Source organism: Cnephaeus nilssonii (assembly GCF_951640355.1).
Source record: "Cnephaeus nilssonii genome assembly, chromosome: 10".
Taxonomy (NCBI): Eukaryota; Metazoa; Chordata; class Mammalia; order Chiroptera; family Vespertilionidae; genus Cnephaeus; species Cnephaeus nilssonii.
Window position 1 is genome coordinate 50,302,329 of NC_137081.1, and position 20,530 is coordinate 50,322,858.

A 20,530-nucleotide genomic window follows, 5' to 3' on the forward strand; every position below is an offset into this window, starting at 1 on the left:
TGGTTGCCTATTGACATGCCATGTCTTTGCTCCTTAAAGGTAAGAGGTATCTTTAATTTTATAGTCTCATCTTAGCAAAACAGTTGACATAAGACATTACACAACAATTGTGTGGCTCTCAAACGCCTTATATTGTGTCTTCAAGCAATGTATAAAGCTTAGGAGGGCATTTGACTCTACTTGAGGCTCTTACAGTAACCAAAGCTTAGAAATATTGGCATCTCATTTTTATGGGCATATACATCATTAGTTGAGGTATTTTCTGGAACTAGTATCCATTTCATACTAAAAAAAAATTTAGAGCAGTCCAATTAGAAATAGTATATACAATTAAGTATGCAAGTTCTGGCATTTTTGTTTATTCAGCTTGAAATTTCTTGCTAAAGGCCAGAGACTCCATCTTTGAACTTAGTTTTCTTATTTTAAATTTAATGATAACTTTGGAAGATAAAGGGAATAAAATGTCAAAGTTAGTTTTCACTTCTATAAATGATATTTTCCTTAAAATATGTTTAGGGAGGACAGGTCTTACCCCTACAAATTACTTGAATAATTATAATGGTGCATGGTATGTAATTGTGTACTAAAACCCTTTCACATTACTTTTTTTTTTTTTTTTTTTTAAAGCACCATGAAGAAAATAAACCCTCACTGTGATTCAGCCTGTCCTGGATGCCCTTTTTCTCCCCCTCCTTTCTTTTGCTCCCGGTGGCCTATATTAGGGTTTAGTAAACATGTTGTTCTGTTTTTAGGGTCAACAGCAAGCAGTATTTTATCAGGCCAAATGCTGCTTTTATAATTTGATTATCTCTGTTGCCTCTTTAGAAATATACAAGTAAAGCTTAATGCATTTTTTTTTTTTTTTGCTACTGGGTTTTGTATCTTGTGTGATGTATTTTTGTATTTGAAAATGGCTATTTTATAACAACAGATGCTCTTAATGTTCTAGTCTTAATTGGTTTTGTCAGAATTCAAAGTACTGTCAGGTCAGCAAATCTGTGAGAATGCATTTACTTGTTGGTGATGCTGCTTTTTTTTTAAAATTTCTTTATTGATTAAGGTATCACATATTTGTCCTCATCCCCCCATTCCCATCCCACACCCCTCCCCACACATGCCCCCACCCCCCTGTTGTCCTTAACCGCTGGTTAGGCTCATATGCGTGCACACAAGTCCTTTGGTTGATCTCTCCCATTTACCCCCACCCTCCCCTACCCTCCCTCTGAGGCCCGACAGTCTGATCCATGCCTCCTTGTTTCTGGGTCTGTTCTTGTTCATCAGTCTATGTTGTTCATTATTTCCCCTAGATGAGTGAGATCATGTGCTATTAGAAATACACTTATAAGAACCGAAAATGAGACAAGCAATAATGGTTATGGTGACAGGCAAATGAATCAGTCTGTAGTGAGTTTCTTTCTGGGCCAACGGTTCTTTTGAGACCCAATTTCAATGTCCACCAGTTCCTTATGTGTACATGTCAGCACTGACATTACAGTTCTGGATGGTGGACAAATGGTGGTAATGCAGGTCCGACTCTCTCTGGTTTGGTCCTGGGCAACCTGCAGTGATGCACTGTTGGTATGGCAAGGCGACGTCGGCGTCTTCCATCTCTGGACTGCGTCTCTTCTGTCTTCATGGCTGGAGTAGCCCTGTAGATTCCTCTCTGTTGCTGGAATCCACATGGTCTCGGAGTTGTTTTCTGAAAATATACAAACATATTCTCAACCAAAAGTTAATAAAGGAATATTTTCTATAAATTTGACTTGGGATCCTATTTCATTTTTTGCCCAAATGATTTTCCTCTGGCTTGATTTGACACCTTGTGTGTTTTTCATGGGTGTCTTGCTTTTAGCCTTACAATTAATTTTCTAAAGTATTAATTTTCTAGATGTAATTTACTTACAGGATATTTTTCCTTACATGATATTCCTCTACTATCCCCTCCTTTTTTGATTTAAATGTTAGGAGGCTTTTAAAAATTTTATAATGTAGTCTTGATGGCTTTTAAATTTTAATTTTTTGCACTATAATGTTACTGTTTTAGGTTCATTACATGGTGCACAATTTTATCATGAGATGAAGTACCAATAAAAATTTTAGTTAACACTTTAGGAACACCTTTTTGTCCAGTACAATTAATTTTTCTAGAATATTCGCTTGTTTCAACTAGCCAATTTAAATTTGCCTGAAAACTTGACTACTATTTTACTGTCAAATTTATTACTCTAACAACAATCTTATTTTACCCTGTAAATATTGGTGGAAGGGATTATTTGCCTTCTTGAGTAGGTCCTGAGCATTCCTGGTGGTAGGCTGGATTTAGATATCGTAAACCCACTTCCCCAAACCATGGGTACAAGACAACTCAAACAATTCTTGTTGGAGTGAGAGGGCAGCTGCTGTCGGCCAAGTCTCTGTCGGTCACCTGGGTCCTGATCTGAGCTGGGCATGGGAAGCACGAAGCAGCCATGGGGGCAGGAGACCTCCCTCAGAAGGGGCTAGGGTTCAGGCCCCTGCAATGTTGGGGGTGTGAGGGTCTGTGCCCCACCTCTGTTGATCCCCAAATTCTCTCCTGATGGCCCCTCTGCGACTGTGCCTGTCTTAGGTTGTTCCTTCCTTGAGGAATCTTACCCGTCTCTGGCTAACCAACCATCCTCCGGGGCCAAGCAGGGTGACGTGAGGTTCAGTTTTGTCTCCTTGGTAGCCTATGCCCCCGTGGCCTCCATGCCTGTGATGCTGCTTTTTAATATTAATTAGTTTAGTTGGAGTAAAGGTTCATAGGTTATGGGCAAACTTCATAAAAAAAAAAAAGCAATATTTTGAATGAATGGCTGACAGTACCTGTCAGTATACCTTTGCTTTCTTATGGATTCTCCCTTTCTTTATAACCAGTTTAATGAAATCCTTTGCCCCCTTGATTATTAAGTTAAGATACCTGTTATTTTAGACTCAAAATATATTTTTAAAAGTAATTTTATGCATATTATATAATAGCTATTTGCCAGAGTTAACAATGTATTTTTTACTGGAGAAAAATCCCTAATATTTTATTTATTATTTATTGTTAACATATTTTTATTGATTTCAGAGAGGAAGGGAGAGGGAGAAAGAAATATCAATGATGAGAGAGAATCATTGATTGGCTGCCTCCTGCACTCCCCCTACTGGGGACCGAGCCCACAACCCGGGCTTGTGTCCTTGACCAGAATTGAACTTGGGACCCTTCAGTCCGCAGGCTGGTGCTCTATCCACTGAGCTAAACCGGCTAGGACCCTAATATTTTATAGTCCTAATAGATTGTGATTAATTATAGTTGTGTTCTTCCAAAAGTATAATTTCCCTGGGGGCAAGATAGCTTTGTATTCTTACAAAGGCCCACTAGAGGCCCAGTGCACAAAATTCATGCTCTGGGGCAGGGGTCCCTCAGCCCAGCCTGCATCCTCTTGCAGTCCAGGAGCCCTTGGCGGACATCCCTCTCACAGTCCGGGATCCCTAGCTCTTTACTGCCTGCCTGCTTGCTGCTTCTTACCACTTGGCTCGCTGCTCCTTAGCGCTGCCGTGAAGGTGGGAGAGGCTCCCGCCACCGCCACTGTGCTCGCCAGCTGTCAGCCCGGCTTGTGGCTGAGCAGCGCTCCCCCTGTGGGAATGCACTGACCACCAGGGGTCAGCTCCTGCATTGAGCGTTTGCCCCCTGGTGGTCAGTGTGCATCATAGCGACAGGTCGTTCCACTGTTCAGTCAATTTGCATATTACCCTTTTATTATATAGGATAGGAGTATATTGTTTGTAGCTCATGTTGAGTTGTTGGTTGAATGAGTGAATTGAACCATGCTGATAGGAATGAATAGCTACTAATGTCATTTATCATTTCTGTTTATAGGTATTACCATTTAATGAAACCTGCTTGCCAGCAAATCCATGATAAAAAATACAAGTAAAAGCGGAAACTATAACTGTTATTTGTCAAGTGACAAGCTTTTAATGTCAGAATGACTCAACTAAAGCGACTAGTGAAATTACATCTTAAAAGACATTATTATAAAAAGTTCTGGAAGTTTGGTGCAGTAATTTTTTTCTTTATAATATTTTTGATTTTAATGCAAAGAGAAGTAAGTGTTCAACATTCCAAAGAGGAATCAAGGGTGGAAAGGAACATGAAAAACAAAAACAAGATGCTTGATTTAATGCTAGAAGCTGTACACAATATTAAAGATGCAATGCCAAAAATGCAAATAGGAGCACCTGTCAGGCAAAGCATTGATGCTGGTGAGAGACCTTGTTTGCAAGGATATTACACAGCAGCAGAACTGAAGCCAGTTCTTGACCGCCCACCTCAGGATTCTAATGCACCTGGTGCTTCTGGTAGAGCATTCAAGATAATCAGCCTAAGTGTTGAAGAGCAGAAGGAAAAAGACCGTGGAGAAGCAAAACACTGCTTTAATGCTTTTGCAAGTGACAGGATTTCTTTACACCGAGACCTTGGACCAGACACTCGACCTCCTGAGTATGTTGAAGAATATTAATTGTCTTCTGTTTATCATCAGGGCTTGCAGGGGAGGGCTGTTACTAAGGAATTTGCTTGTTCTTTAGCCACTTTAAGGGGAAAAGAAATCACCAATTATCATTTACTTAATCAGTTTTAATTACTTTTTTATTTTTTATTATTGAGGCCAGATAGTCGTATCTATTCCTGGTGAGACATTGAAGATGTGAAAAGTTACTGTCTTAGAAATTAGAACATTGAATTCTAGATTTGACATCTATAGAATCACAAATTCTTTATTTGAAACACTTTAGTTTTCCTCATCAATTAAGGAATAAATATGGGACAGTTTTTATGGGAAATGTGGGAGTTGTCTCCATTCCTCTATGTATTACTGTAGAATAGAAATTATTAAAAAATATGCCAAGACTTTGGAGCTGTTAGATAACAATATTTTATGAATTAAGTCACAGACTTTGTGGTTACTCTCTGTACTATAATTATATTTCATTATATTTCAGAATGCCCTGTGTTTTATAACCTGTCTTTTAACGGACAATATTGTTATAATTAGTAATTCAACTATGATTCTTTCTCTAGAGTTTTGTTGAATAAGTCCCAGTATTATAGAGTTGTTTCCCTTTAGCTTCTGAGAAGTCAAGATTGCTTTTTATTGTCACTTTGCTTACATGTTTATTTCAAGTATATAGTATTTTAAGTTTTCCTCCAGCTTCCTTTATACTGTTTGTCCTTAGTTAATGAACCATTTTGTTATCTTTAAGGTAGTGGTCAAATGCTCTACTTGAACTGAAATAGCTAAAATGAATTTCTAGCACTTTCAAACCATCTGTAGATTTGTTAAAATTGTAAGCAGAAAAACTGTAAGCAAGCAGTGCCTATATATTTTGCTTTCTGGTTATAATAAAAATATATTTGGAAGTGAACCTGAAGAAAAGGACTTAAGTCTATTGCTTCATTCGTATTTTTCCAGATTTATGATCTGATCATAAATACCTGCTCCAACTATGAGTTTCTTAATGTTGAAGTTGTGTAGATTAAATTTCTGTTGCTATATTATTTTTATTTTAATTTTTAAAATCCTCACCCAAGGATATGTTTTTATTGGAGGGAGGGAGGGAGGGAGGGAGGGAGAGAGAGAGAGAGAGAGAGAGAGAGCGAGAGAGAGAGAGAGAGAGAGAGAGAGAGAGAGAGAGAGAGAGAGAGAGATGCATGAGAAACATCAATCAATTGCCTCCTGAACTCATCCTCACTGGGGATCAAACCCACAGCCTGGGTTTGTGCCTTGACTGGGAATCAAACCAGTCATCTTTTGGTGCATGGGATGATGCCCAACTAACTAAGCCACACCATTCAGGGCTGTCACTGTATTATAATCTGTGTGATTCAAAGTTGGGTTGCTCATCAATATTAAATAAATGTGTAAAGAAATAAATGAATGTCTAACAAATATTTTAGCTGTTATAACAGGGCAGTTTTTTTTATGTTAAGTTAAAATGTAGTATTGCACTTCACTGATTTGGGGAAAGGTCTTGACTGAAAATCAGTTCACATCACAAATGAAGAAACATGCTTTTTATTCTTTAACATGATAATCAATGCCATCTCAAGATAAACTTTTTCCCCCAATATAACATTTAAAAACTACAGTAATATTCAATAATGTTAATCATTAAGTAAGTGGGAAATAACTAAGCATGTAAAGAACCTTTTTTTTTTTTCTTTTTTGGATAGGAATGGGTACCTGTGACTGTGAAGAGTTGGTGAAGACTTAATATTTTGCTACTTTAAATTAACCTATATCTGCAAGGAACACATTTTCTGAAGAATTCCCAATCTTTTCTTTACTCATTAGAAATATAGGTCTAGTTTCTCCCAACACCAGATGTGACTGATTAAGCATTTTTCTATATGCCAAATCTTTCAAATGGCATGACTAGAAATATGTAGTCACTTTGGCAAGTTATTTTAATTTCACAACTTTAAATGACATGTGAAACAGTTTTTAAAGCATAAGTTTAACATGCTAATTGTTTCCAAATAAATAAGGTTTATGAAGTAATATTGTAAAATTTCATTACCACTTGCATTAATGATATGACATGACACTTTTGATATTAGTGACTATCAGTTAAGCAAATAAAGTCTCAATTAAACCAAGGGAAAGCATTGTAAGATTAAAATGATAACATTTTATTAGTGTGAGTTTTTGTAAAGATTTATACTTTAAATCTTCAAGACCTTTTTGTAATTCTTGATTAATATTACATTAGTTAGTCACATGGCAAATAAATGTAGGGAAACATTTTTTTTTTTAAATCTGGAAAATCTCTCCCCAAAATTCTTATAAGACAGGAAATCATAAGGTTTCTTTTTTTGTTAAAAAAAAGAAAATATTATGGAGTTTTCCATAATTTTTACTTATAGTTTATGTTAGCTTATAAGCCTTTATGTCTGAAGATACAAGCTTATATTTAGTTATTTCTTTCTGTGTAATTAAGAGTACTATATAGGAAGAGGTAGTTTATGTTTGGACATTATTTTTAATTGGTAGTTTATCCAAAATTCAATTTAGAATAAATAACTTGGTTACATCTATCAATGAGGATGAATGTGATTATTTGCTCTGACTTGTACACTGAGTGGCCAGATTATTAAGATCTCTGAACGCATAATAATGTGGCCACTCAGTGTATATCCTATATAATAAAAGACTAATATGCAAATTGTCCCTTCGACCAGCAGGCAGGCCGGCCAACCGCCCATGTCCCCTCCCCCTGGCCAGGTTGGCCGGACCCCACCCATGCACGAATTCATGTACCGGGCCTCTAATATAAATATATATATATATATATAAATATATATATATATATATATATATATATATATATATACACACACACACACACACACACATACACTGAGTGGCCAGATTATTATGCATTTAAAGATCATAATAATCTGGCCACTCAGTGTATATGTATATTACACTTGGAAATAACAAACGCACTAGAGTAAAATCACTTTCAGTCAATTCCTCTATTTTTTCTATCTGGTGGTATTGATACCCTCTCAATACTTTATTCCCAGACTAATTTTTTTTTTTTTATAACTACAAATATTCCACCCTAAAGACCTCCTCTCAGAAAAGAATCTAAGACACATACGTATTGAGGTCTGGATATAAAAGTGGTTAATGAGAGTTCGTAGGATATCTTTTTCCAGGGTGGCAGTCCCAGGCCTCTCGTACCATACGGGAGGCTCTGGTTTCCCCATTGGCCCTGGCAGAGTGACTAAGGTGTTCTGGGCCCTTATCTCCATGAGTGAATGATTTACTTCCTTTTCTTTGTGTTTGACCAGCACTTGTTCACACACTGTACTTACAGTGCCTTTTGACTGTGTGGGAGATTTTTGTACTCTGTTGTCTGAAATTATACAACCATTTATGGTTTTTAAGTGAACTTAAAGATAAACTTACTTATCTTTTCCATATGTTCCAGGTTCACTCTGTTGATTTTACAATGTTCTGAAGCCCTCTCCAGTATGTTATTTCATTTGATCTTCACCTCAACGCAATAGGTCAGGGGACTGGAGGCTGTACAGGTCCTCCCACACCCCCATGCTTCATATGAGACAATTCCCACAGGCAAAGACATTGTTATAAAAATGAATCAATTTATAACTAATGTTCATAGCTAATGGGTAGCACAGTGCCATTAGCCAGTCAAAAATTACTAGCATTGCTCTCCTTGTGCCTATCGATATTTCATGTGGCAACAGAGCACAGGACTAATAACATGGATTTAGGACTTTTATTTTAAATTTATAAATATATTTTTTAAAATACTTAAAGTGCCTAGTCTCATTTAATTAAACAATAGATTGGATAATTGGAGCAAAATCTTTGCTGAATAATAAAAATCATGCATAGCTTTATAGAATGCTATTTTCCCCCTATTGGTTCAAATATAGATTAAGTAAATTGATTAAATAAACTTGGAAAATGTTATATACTTAGGAAAGTATCTAATTTAAGATAATCTGTACATATACAAATATTTAATTATATTGCAGTTTTAAAAATTACAAATAAGAAAAATGTATGATTTCCACAAGGAAGGAGAAAAACTTGATTTTTATTTGACCAATTAGAAGTATTTGTCATTTTTACAGGTGGTCTCACTTGTCAGTTATTTTCCTTATTGAAAATGTTATTTGTATGTAAAGTTATACTGTTGAAAAAGTTTACAATAGCATGTTCTCATCTTTGACATGCAATACATATCAGTGGCTATGATCTAGGTCTTGTAAAGCATTCTGTTTTGCTCTACTTACATTTACACAGCATTAAGATCATCTTACATAGTAAAAAATCACAACAAAAAACTATTCACTATCATTTCTGTAGTGAGAAAGGTTAAATAATAATTTTGGTAATGGCATAGCTATGAAATAAAGTAATAAAATTCATAATTATTCTTCTACTTTGACTTTTTCTAGATGTATCGAACAGAAATTTAAACGCTGTCCTCCCCTGCCTACCACCAGTGTCATAATAGTTTTTCATAATGAAGCATGGTCCACGCTGCTTAGAACTGTCCACAGTGTGCTCTATTCTACGCCTGCCATACTGCTGAAGGAAATCATTTTGGTGGATGATGCTAGTGTAGATGGTAAGAAAGCATATGCAAATTAGATTGTTTCCCAAGTAAATCCATATTGTGTTGTCCAATGTTTATTGAGTTATATTGTACTCTCAGATGCCATTTCAGAGCTTGAGTATAATAGCTTGGATGGTATATATAGTGGATGAAAGTAGAATCCAAGGGTGTTGATATTCAAATATTTTGCAGTTCAGAAATGTATAAAATACCATTATTCATAACTTTGTAGTCTTAAATGTAACACTTCTTATAAGGAATTGTCATTAAGAGCACAGGCTTGAGCCTGGAGGCCGGCTTCCTTGGTGTGAATCCCAGCTCTGGTCCTAACCAGCTATGTAACTTGGGCAAGTTATTTAACCCTCTTCCCTCTTACCCCCCAATGCTTTAGTTTCATTATCTGTAAAGTGGAAAAAATACCATATTTCATCAAGTTTATTGTATGATACATAATTAGTTTATATACTACTAGTTTAAGAAGCTCTCATAGCCAATTAAACTAAGTTGCTATTGATTATAAGAAGTATTCAATTGTGTGGTTTATAATTGAGGAAATACATAAATAGTACATAATTCTTAGGGTTGTTTTGAAAATTAGATGAGTTAATATAAATAAATGTAATTAATATAAATAAGTAGTTAAAAATCACTGAGTCATCACATCCTGTTTTAGTTTGGCTCTTAAATTTTCCAATATTGTTTGCAAAGTTAGCCACATTCTTTAATACATAGCTACTTAAAATTAAAGTCAAGAGGTACTTACTAAATTACACATTTTAAATTGAAATCACAAGGCTAATTCGACAAATACTCTAATTTGCTAAATTTTCAAACATTACAAGCATTTTAAATACCAAACAGATATAGATTGTTTCAATGATTACAACATTTATTCCTGAATGAATCATAGTTTGGAGCCAGATTCTTTAAGGACAGCTTCCAGCTCCAACACTAATTAGCTGTTTACTCATCTGTAAAATGGGGTTGGTATTCTTTCATCAAATCCAAAGCAACATCTGTGGTAAGATAAACCATTCCTTTCTGTATCATGAGAAGAAAAAAAAAAAAAGATACTGCAGATTAAGTGATATGTCATCAATTATAAGCTGTACCAAGACTTTAGAAATGGTAATAAGTGAATAAAGCATAAATTACTAATCTATTTATTTCTTATATACAATTACTTACTTATTTAATAATTTCTACATATAATTCTAAACCAGTGGTTCCCAATCTTTTTTCCACCATGCCCCACCTAAGCATCTATAAAATCCTGATGCCCCCCCCCCCCATGACATATAATTCTTACTAGAGGCCTGATGCACAAAATTCGTGCAAGGGGCTTGGCAGCGGCGGCTGCCTCTGTCTCAGCCCCCGCTGCTGCAGCTTCATCCAGAAGGACATCCGGTCTAATTAGCATATTGCACTTTTATTATTATACATTATTCAAAAAATGAACTCCTATTCAGGTGGAAAAAGCCTTAAAGGCCATTAACTTGGTTTAAACAAGCTGCCAAAGAACATGGCATCCATGAAAGAGAAAAATAAAAGAGCGAAAGGACAGTTGAAGTACTGAGGAAGAAATCACTAAGAAATTGTTAAAAAATAATATGAAGTGATATGAAAAAATAGCAAATAAAGTTTCAAAACATAATAGAGAACTGAAATGCATAAATAATCACAATATATATTTATATACTGTAGATGAGGCCCCTAGAACCATAAGAAATGCAAAAAATTGACTGTTAATAACTCATTCTAGAATTGCCTCCCTTAAAAATCAAATTGCCCCACTGTGGGGTGTGTGCCCCACGTTAGGAACCACTGTTCTAAGCACTCCTATGGTTTCAAAACAAAATCTCAGTGGATTGAAGTTATGTTCTCAAGTTTCATTAACATCTATGTGGAATAAGGTTGCTTATCACCTGGGGAGTTTTTGCTTGGATGTGAGACATATTTACCAATTGGGGAAGTTTTTATAAAATATGTTTTTATTGATTTTTAGAGAGAGAGGAAAGGAGAGGGAGAAGGGAGAGATTGAAACATCAAACAGCTGCCTCTTGCATGTCCCCTACTGGGGATCGAGCCCACAACCCCAGGCATGGGTTCTGACTGGGAATTGAACCATGACCTCCTGGTTCATAGGTTGATGCTCAACCACTGAGACATACTGGTCAGGCCAAATGGGGAAGTTTTATAATTCAAGTCCCCTACATATAGTTAAGCACTTTATGCAGATCTCTGATTTGAATCCTTAATCCTCTTACCCAGGCTACTTTACCACTCAATTGTAATCAACTAATTTACTTACTGCTTGATCTGTTCTGAATTTCTTTTTATCCTTACAGTTTGGACTGCAGCCCATAGAGTTTAAAGTGACATCTGATTAACTTCTGCATACTTCATATGTTTTAGCTTTAAAAAACAACTATCACTTTATTTTAGAAATCTTTCCCTCTTTGGTTTCTTGAACTTGATTCACAGATAATTTTTATTTTGCTTGATTTTTCAAGTAGTGAGGCAATAGGGGAACAGTAAGGCTACTTCTGAAAAGTCTCCAGTTGAAGGAAACTTTATTATTTAATTGCACAAAGAAAATTAATAGAATTAAAGGAAACCAAAATGAAAAGTGACATCTATTCATAATCTTCCTGTTTCAATTATTTTAATCTTTTCCTCTTTTAATCATTATCTAAATATAGAACGTTTAATTATACCGATGTCATAAATCCAGTTTTGAAATCAGACATGTCACAGAACATTATTAGCTCATTTATTTTCCCTTCAAAACTTTATTTTTAATGACAGTTATGGACTAGATGCATTTTATGTAACCATTTACCTTTATTCACCTCATTGTTATTCTGTATTACACTGCAATGAATATACTTGCACTTCTGTTTTTCTTCTTTTGAATTATATCTTCAGATAAGTTAGAAGTAGAATTGCTTGATCAAAAGGGTCTGAATATTTTTATAATTCTCTATAGCAATTAAGAATAGATTTGGGTTTTCTTGGCAAAGGCTATCTTTGCGTATTAATATAATGTGTCTTATTGAGTCAAAGAGCTGTCTAGTGAATATCCACTGTGGAAAAATGTGTCCCTACTTGCTGTAAATAGCTTGTGAAGTAGAAACCACAGTCCCTGTTTTTAACTGGCTTAGGGAAAAGCAGCAGAAGTATGTGGATAATCAAATAACAGATGTAGTTAACTATCAGTGATAGCAAAACAAAAGATAATCAACATTTACAGAGTATAGGCCCTGTGCTAGGCCCTCTCTTAAATGTTTTAGTTGTACAGTAACCTCTCATTTTATCCTCCCAACAATCTTCTGTCCGGATAAATCCTATCATCTCCATCTTAGAGATAAAGAAACTAAGTTACAAAGAGGTGAAATAACTTGCTCACAGTCACACAGCTAAAAGTAATGGTGCTATAAATTGAACCCAGGAGATCTGATTTCATAGCTTTGTGCTCTTAACCTCACAAAAAGTGGGGTATAAATGGGGACTAAATTTAGGGGGCAGATAAGAATTTACAGGAAGTTTGGAAGGTGTGGGTAAATAATTTTTTTTAAAATTCAAACAATATTAGGACTTCTTATTTTATGGAATCTACAGTGACTCCAGTTTTTTAAAAACCCACATTAATACCTTTGAAATGTTTCTATTTTACAAGTCTATGATTAAAGCAGAAATATCTATAATTATATTTCTAAGAAAAATTGCAATTTTGCTTGTCTTTCAGAAAATTAATTCTGAGGAACTTAGAAGGTGTTTAAAAGTTAATCTATTACTCTGAGACAACAATGTTTAGATTTGTTTTTCTACTAAAATTTTTTCTAGACTCTCACTTCTTTATGAGTGTTTACGTTTTCAATAAGCAACTCTCCTATCTTCACCACTGAAGCACTGAAAAAAAAAAATCACAGATGAAACCATCTACATTTGTTTCTGAAATCTGGCAAAAGCAAACATCTACAATAGGACATTTATTTATGTTCTCAATATTCCCTAATCTTTTTTTATTTTTATTGACTTCAGAGAGGAAGGGAGAGGGAGAGAGAGATAGAAACATCAATGATGAGAGAGAATAATTGATCAGCTGTTTCCTGTATGCCCCACACTGGGGATAGAGTCCGAAACCTGGGCATATGCCCCGAATGTGAATCGAACCGTAGCCTCCTGGTTCATAGGTCGACTCTTAGCCAGTGATCCACGCCAGCCAGGATTCCCCAATCTTTTTGAGGCTATCCTCTGGGCCCAGGAAGCCCACTGGAAGAACTGCATTGTGTAGTCAACAAGAAATCAAAACTTAGTGATGAAAAGCAGGCTTAAGAAATTGTTTAAAAATATGAATACTTGACTGACCTGATTAATGTGTTTTCTTTTACCTACTGTCTTAAATCTCGCTTATAATGTGTCTCATTCTCATCCAAATTGGAATACTTAATATCTTAAATGATACATCTATTACTAAAATTTTGCTTGTTTTTAGCTTCATTCCTGATTCACATGTTCCCTTATTCTTCCATATTTTAATTGGAAAAAATTCTGTCAGGAGACTCCAAAACTTTTGAAAATTTTCTGCTGACTCTGCAGAAATATCCCCAAACTGCTGTAGCCTTGAACTTTCTTACTTTTTAAAAAACTATGCTTTTATTGATTTTTTTTTTTTAGAGAGAGGAAGGGAGAGGGAGAGAAGATAGAAACATTAATGGCTGCCTCCTGCAAGCCCTCTACTGGGAATCGAGCCCACAACCCAGGTGTATGCCCTGACCAGGAATTGAACCAGCAACTTTTTGGTGTGTGGTAGGACACTCAATCCATGGAGCCACAGTGGCCGGGCTGGACTTTCTTACTTTTGCTCAACATTTTGGTCTTAAAATATTTTGATCACTGCCTAAGTATCAGAGAATCCTTTTGATACTTGGCATTTTTCTTCAAATTTCCAAATTAAATAATAATTTTTAAAAGCATCAAATATTTTGTTGCCCAAATTTAGTTTCTTTACTTTCTTAGTTAATTTTCTCAGATCTCCAAATGCATTTTCTTGACTCCTGAATCCACTCCATGTGAAGTCTTTCATTTTGCCTCAAAGTATTAACATGGCATATATAGAATACGTTATAATGTTATATGTTACAATAGTCCAGAAATTAAGATTTTCATGTGTAGTTTTTTTTCAATGAAGGGTTAAAGATATAATTTTCATCTTAATGAAAAAATGTGTGTAAATGTTAAGATTATGAATGTGGAGGTATGATTGCCCTGTGGTTTCTTTATTAGCTTTCATGTGTCATATATGAAAATAAACTTAAGAGTTAATCCTGGTTTTATTTTTTTTACAGAGTACTTACATGATAAACTAGAGGAATATATAAAACAATTTCCTATAGTAAAAATAGTCAGACAAAGAGAGAGAAAAGGTCTGATCACTGCACGGTTGCTAGGAGCAACAGTAGCAACAGCTGAAACGCTCACATTTTTAGATGCTCACTGTAAGTATATATGTGTAGACATGGTTGTAACATTTTTCCTTCCCCTACCCCCTAATTTAAAAGGTAAGGAAGCCTTTCCTTTAATGCCTAATTGCATTTTCTTTAACATCATTTTCAACTGGTGATTATAGCATTGACAGCCCAAGGAGATTATAGCTTTAGTACACAGGGACTTCCTTTCACTTATGCAAATTTCTTGCCTTCTTTGCGATTAAAGCTCTTCAACTTCAATGTCTTACAGTGGCCAGTTCCCAGCAAGTTATCCCTGCTTGGGATCTTTTTCTGATGCTCATTCTATTTTTTTAAAGTGTTTTTATCCTTATTATTCTTGATTCCTATAATTAAAAAATATTTTTATTGATTTTAGAGAGGAAGGGAGAGGGAGGGAGGGAGGGAGGGAGGGAGGGAGGGAGGGAGAGAGAGAGAGAGAGAGAGAGAGAAGAGAGAAGAGAGAGGAACACATCAATAGTGAGAGAAAATCATTGATCTGATCGGCTGTCTCCTGCATGCCCCCTACTGGGGATCAAGCCTACAACCCAGGTGTGTGCCCTGACTGGGAATCAAAACATCATGTGCCACACTGGCTGGATGCCAGATGATTCCTATAATTTTAAATGAGTGAAAGTTTTGTTTGTTTATATGTAGTCAACCCTATCATAAACTTTGTTTCTGTACTAACACTTTTAAGTTGTATATTTCAATTCTTCCCCTCCTCTTCCTCCCCCAAGGTTTCACACACTCCTTCTTGTACCAAGTTACAGGTTCCCCTTCCAATTTCTGGTATCTCTTCCATGAACATTGTTAGTTGTTGCTGCTGGTTTTTTTTTTCCTTTTTTATTTTAATGTGTGTGTGTGTGTGGTTTGGTGTTTTTTTTATTTTTTTTTTTAGTGCCAATGATCCTATATAATAAAAGCGTAATATGCTAAGTGCCGAACGAATGGTCGACCGTTTGGTTGACCGCTCGACCAGTTGCTATGACATGCACTGACCGCCAGGGGGCAGATGCTCTGATTGGTAGGTTAACTTGCTGCTGGGGTCCAGCCAATTGGGACTGGGTGAGAGGGCCAGACACACTCTGGAGCCTTCCTGTGGTCCCTCTCTGGCTGGCCAACCAACCTCCCACAGTCCCTTCCTGGCCCGCCAGCTGGCCCCCATTGGCCCCAATCGGGACTGGGTGAGACGGCCCCAATCGGCCTGATTGCCAGCCAGGTCGAGGGACCCCACCTGTGCACGCATTTGTGCACTGGGCCTCTAGTTTTAAATAAATTTGCAAAATATTTTTAGAGTCAGTGTTTAATATACACATTAGGTATTACTGAAATGTCACTTCATCCCTTTAGCTCTAAGTTTACTGTAGTGGGTGTTACTTTTTGTATGAGTGTTTAGCTCTGAATTTGCTAGTCCTTGGTTGTGTTTGACCCAGCAAATTAGGTAGTGAGCTTACACTAATGGTCACAGAAGGGCTTTTGGATTTGTTGGGAGTCTCTTTAGAGCTAACACATCCAGCAGTCTCTTAATTCCAGCCACTTAAAAATGAAGAGAGATCTAGGGTAATCCAAGAGAGGTGATTTTAAAAGGAAATGGTCCATCCTCCAGTCTTCCCTCTCTTGGTCCAAAATTATAATAATGTCAGACTGGACTTCTTCCCTTCCGTGCGAATGTGTTTGAAGTTCCTCCTAGACCATGACTGTCCAACTGCACTTGCTGGGAGCTCTGAGTAGGACTGTACATGCCAGCATCTCCTGAACTCTGTGTGGTTTGTGAGACAACCTGGCTTATGACCAGGGCCCAGACCTTTCATAGCATTACTTTGCCCCACCTTCCATTAAGGCTGGGACAGGCTTGAATGTTCCTTCTTCTCCAACTGCGAAAATCATAATATCCTGATTCCTTGACTTACTTTCTTCTAAGATCCAGTTAGAGGAATGAAAATTTTGATTACTCTCTTTTACTCAGGGAAGACCAGTTTAAGTAAGTCAGAATACACGGGGCTAGATGGTATGGATCGGCAAAAAACTTTCTTAGATTCATGGTCCATTAGAAAGAGAAATACCTCATCTGAAATTTAAATACATTGGTATCATTTTGCTCCCTTTCTGAGGTATAAAATGGATCGTCATCTGTAGGAAAATTTTCCCAACAATGCTGAATCTTGTTTACTTTCTAAATCCTACCTTGATCTCTTCACAAGAAACCTTTAAGAAACCTCCCCCTATAAAGATATTCCAAATACAAATGACTTTGTTTTCATTTCTCTGTACACCCTCTTCCCAAAAACAAAAGGGGAAAAACCCAGTTTTCATTGAATTAATTAAAATTGTGTTCCTTTCAGGTGAGTGCTTTTATGGTTGGTTAGAACCTTTGTTGGCCAGAATAGCTGAGAACTACACTGCGGTTGTGAGTCCAGATATTGCATCCATAGATATGAACACATTTGAATTCAACAAACCTTCTCCTTATGGAAGTAACCATAACCGTGGGAATTTTGACTGGAGCCTTTCATTTGGCTGGGAAGCACTTCCTGATCATGAGAGACAAAGAAGGAAAGATGAAACCTACCCAATTAAGTAAGTTGATGGTAGACAAAGTCATAATTTATATAAATGTATACATGTCTATTTCAGTTATTTCAATATGTATGTAGGCTTTGCTTTTTATCATAATTGCCCCCAAGATAATTCACCCTAACAAAATAAAGAGCACACCCATTCTATATGTAGGGAATAGAGAATTCATTTATTTATATACTTACCCATGATGTTAGTAAGAATTAGCATTAGGTGAGCTCGTATGCCTTCTTTATAATTATTACTTAAGAATCTTTAAGCTTGGTTAGAAGATACTTAATAATTTTACTCCTTTGAGAAAGGATACTTAAAAATACCCCCTCCCCAACTTGACTTTGAGGATAGCATTTCCAGTTTTTATTCATCTATGTAAGAGCTTTGGAATTAGAATCTCTCTTTAATATGTTTGTGGATTTGATTCAGTTGTTCTTTAAAGATGTTCTTTTTTCTTATTTGACTTTTATAATACAGTTTGACAATGGATTATTTTTCAGAACACCCACTTTTGCAGGAGGTCTTTTTTCTATATCAAAAGAATACTTTGAATATATTGGAACTTATGATGAAGAAATGGAAATCTGGGGAGGTGAAAATATAGAAATGTCTTTCAGAGTAAGTTTATAAACATAGCATACCTATAAAACAATGAAATTTATAGTTTGTTCTAATTGGCTGATTACCATGGATGTATGCAGTCTTTACTTTTTGTGCTTTCTAAAATTTAATTGCTAGAAATTTTAGAATAGGATATTTCCTTTAAAAATGTAACTTAAGCCCTAGCCTGTTTGGCTCAGTGGATAGAGGGTTGACCTGTGGATTGAAGGGTCCCGGGTTCAATTCTGGCCAAAGGCACATGCCTGGGTTTCGGGCTTGATCCCCAGTGTGGGGTGTGCAGGAGGCAGCCATCAATGATTCTCTCTCATCATTGATGTTTCTATCTATCTCTCCCTCTCCCTTCCTCTCTGAAATCAATAAAAAATAAGTAAAATAAACTGTGCAAAAAGATTTTTAAAAAATGTAACTTAATATATTTATTCATTGCTGCCAATGTAACAAGAGGAATCAGTTAAATGCCTGTGTCCAGGCAATAACACCAATTAATGCACTTGCAGCTACTGAATTCCAGCCAAGATAAATATAATTAAATCTAGTGCTTCAGGAAATAAGTTGATTCTCAAGGGAGTCAGAATGGAGAAACATTTATGTATAATTTTAAAGGATATAGAACTTAACTCTTTGTATTAAATGAGATCCCCCATCCCTAAACATATGAAAAGTTAATATAAGAAACAAAACAAAGGCTTCGGATGGTCTCCATATGTACTTATTTGATTTCATGAATTCATTTTCTGCAATGACTTTGTCATTCATTTTTATCCCCTGTGCTGGAATGTAGTGGAAAAATAACTGAACTAGGATTAGAAGATTTAAGTTTTGGCTCTGACTCCATCCATCACATAATGGCAGTGATGATCTTAGCCAAGTATGAACTGCTTAAGGGCAGGGGTCTTGTTTTATTCATTTCAGTATTCCCAACCCTTCACACATGTTCGATCTCAAGCACAGTCTGTTGAATTGAACATATCACTGAGTTTTCTCATTTGTTTAAAAGAGAGAAAAAAAAGAGAATTTGATCTCTTGCCCTGATACTAGCACATACTATTAAACATTATTTTAGATTTTTTTGCTTAGTAATTATATATGGCAGAACTAACTGTCAAGATATTTAAGTGGATAGGTATTGATTTTAATGCTTTATCATTTCATTTAGAGTTAATGCAAGGACATTTTTTTTTACTATCTCTACATACGTATGAGTTTTTTATAAATGACCAATTACTTCATAAGTTTAATAGATTTTACTTTGGTAATAATGACTATTCAGAATTATTGTCTTCACTAAAAATTGGATATGTAAGGGATAATGGAGTGTGGGTTCACTTACTCCAAGGCCGCTAGAAGAGAGTAACCATATAAATCGGATAAGAAGACAGAAGTCAAATGCAGAAGAGGCTTTGGTCTTCTGTGTATATTAGAGCTTGCATAATTGTTTGCAAAAAAATAAATTCCTGGATTCATTTTTATGAGAGATCTGAAATAATTATTATGTTAAATTTCTGAAAATATGCTTTTGTTGACTTTAGTATACCATTTAATAAAATTGCTCTTATACTTAAGAACTTAAGCTGAACTGATGGGGGGCAGAGACTATCTGTGAAGTTGTGCTAAAACTCTTCTATATTTTGCTTTTAATAATATCTTAAAGGTGAACTTAAAAGCAACACTTTGATTTTCCTAAAATACTGTAAATTTAAACAAATATCATTAATTATCAGGTATGGCAATGTGGTGGGCAGTTGGAGATTATGCCTTGCTCTGTTGTTGGACATGTTTTTCGCAGCAAAAGCCCTCATACCTTTCCAAAAGGCACTCAGGTGATTGCTCGCAACCAAGTTCGCCTTGCAGAAGTCTGGATGGATGAATACAAGGAAATATTTTATAGGAGAAACACAGATGCAGCAAAAATTGTTAAACAAGTAAGTTAGAGCTAAAGTAATTAAATTACAATAAAAATCCACTCCCCAGTTCCCATATTTTTTTATTTACTTGAGTCAATTCAAATACAGAATATTTTAAAAGGCTGTTTTTGAAGCTGGGTTTTTTTTTAACATTTAAAATATATAATTTATGATGCCAGTTCAATTTTTTTTTAAGGAAAATTGAGTAAACTGCTTTTTAAAAATTTAGTCATTCTCATTGATTCTATCCTTTTGGGGAAAAAAATATTGATTTCAGAGAGGAAGGGAGAAGAAGAGAGAGAGAGAGATTAACATCAATGATGAGAAAGAATCATTGATCAGCAGCCTCCTGCACATCCCCTACTGGGGATCAAGCCTGCAACCTGGGCATGTTGCCCTGACTGGAATTGAACTGTGACCTCCTGGTTCATAGGCTGATGCTCAACCACTGAGCCACACCATCTGGGCGAGCATATCCTTTTTAATATTGGAAGCCATTTAATTTTGTAACTGCTTTGGTTCAAAATGTTTCTTAAAGAAAATAAGATTAAGTGGAATTGTTTTTAACTGGTCTTAGGTGATGTGATTAACACCTAAATCAATGTGCTAAGTGGGTTTTTGAACTGGAGATAGAGACAGTGAGAGAATGTGGCCAGAGAATAAGCCAGGAGTATCATAGCTTTTTTTCCTTTTTTCCCAAGTTCTGGTTCCACTATACAATGGAGGGAACACCTTGGCAAAGCCCCTTTGAAACTTTAATTAGGGATGGCACTTCTTAAG

General features: G+C 35.8%; 1 protein-coding gene across 1 annotated transcript in view; it reads left to right on the forward strand.

Annotated features, from left to right (window-relative positions):
- Window positions 1-20,530, forward strand: part of GALNT3 (polypeptide N-acetylgalactosaminyltransferase 3) — a 54,846-nt gene that overhangs the window by 23,613 nt on the left and 10,703 nt on the right. The window contains exons 2-7 of the mRNA XM_079782444.1: window positions 3,881-4,504; window positions 9,002-9,174; window positions 14,514-14,663; window positions 16,997-17,231; window positions 17,726-17,843; window positions 19,568-19,768. Coding sequence (XP_079638570.1) covers window positions 3,990-4,504; window positions 9,002-9,174; window positions 14,514-14,663; window positions 16,997-17,231; window positions 17,726-17,843; window positions 19,568-19,768 — 1,392 coding nt within the window. The 5' untranslated portion in view covers window positions 3,881-3,989. The remainder of the gene's footprint in view (window positions 1-3,880; window positions 4,505-9,001; window positions 9,175-14,513; window positions 14,664-16,996; window positions 17,232-17,725; window positions 17,844-19,567; window positions 19,769-20,530) is intronic.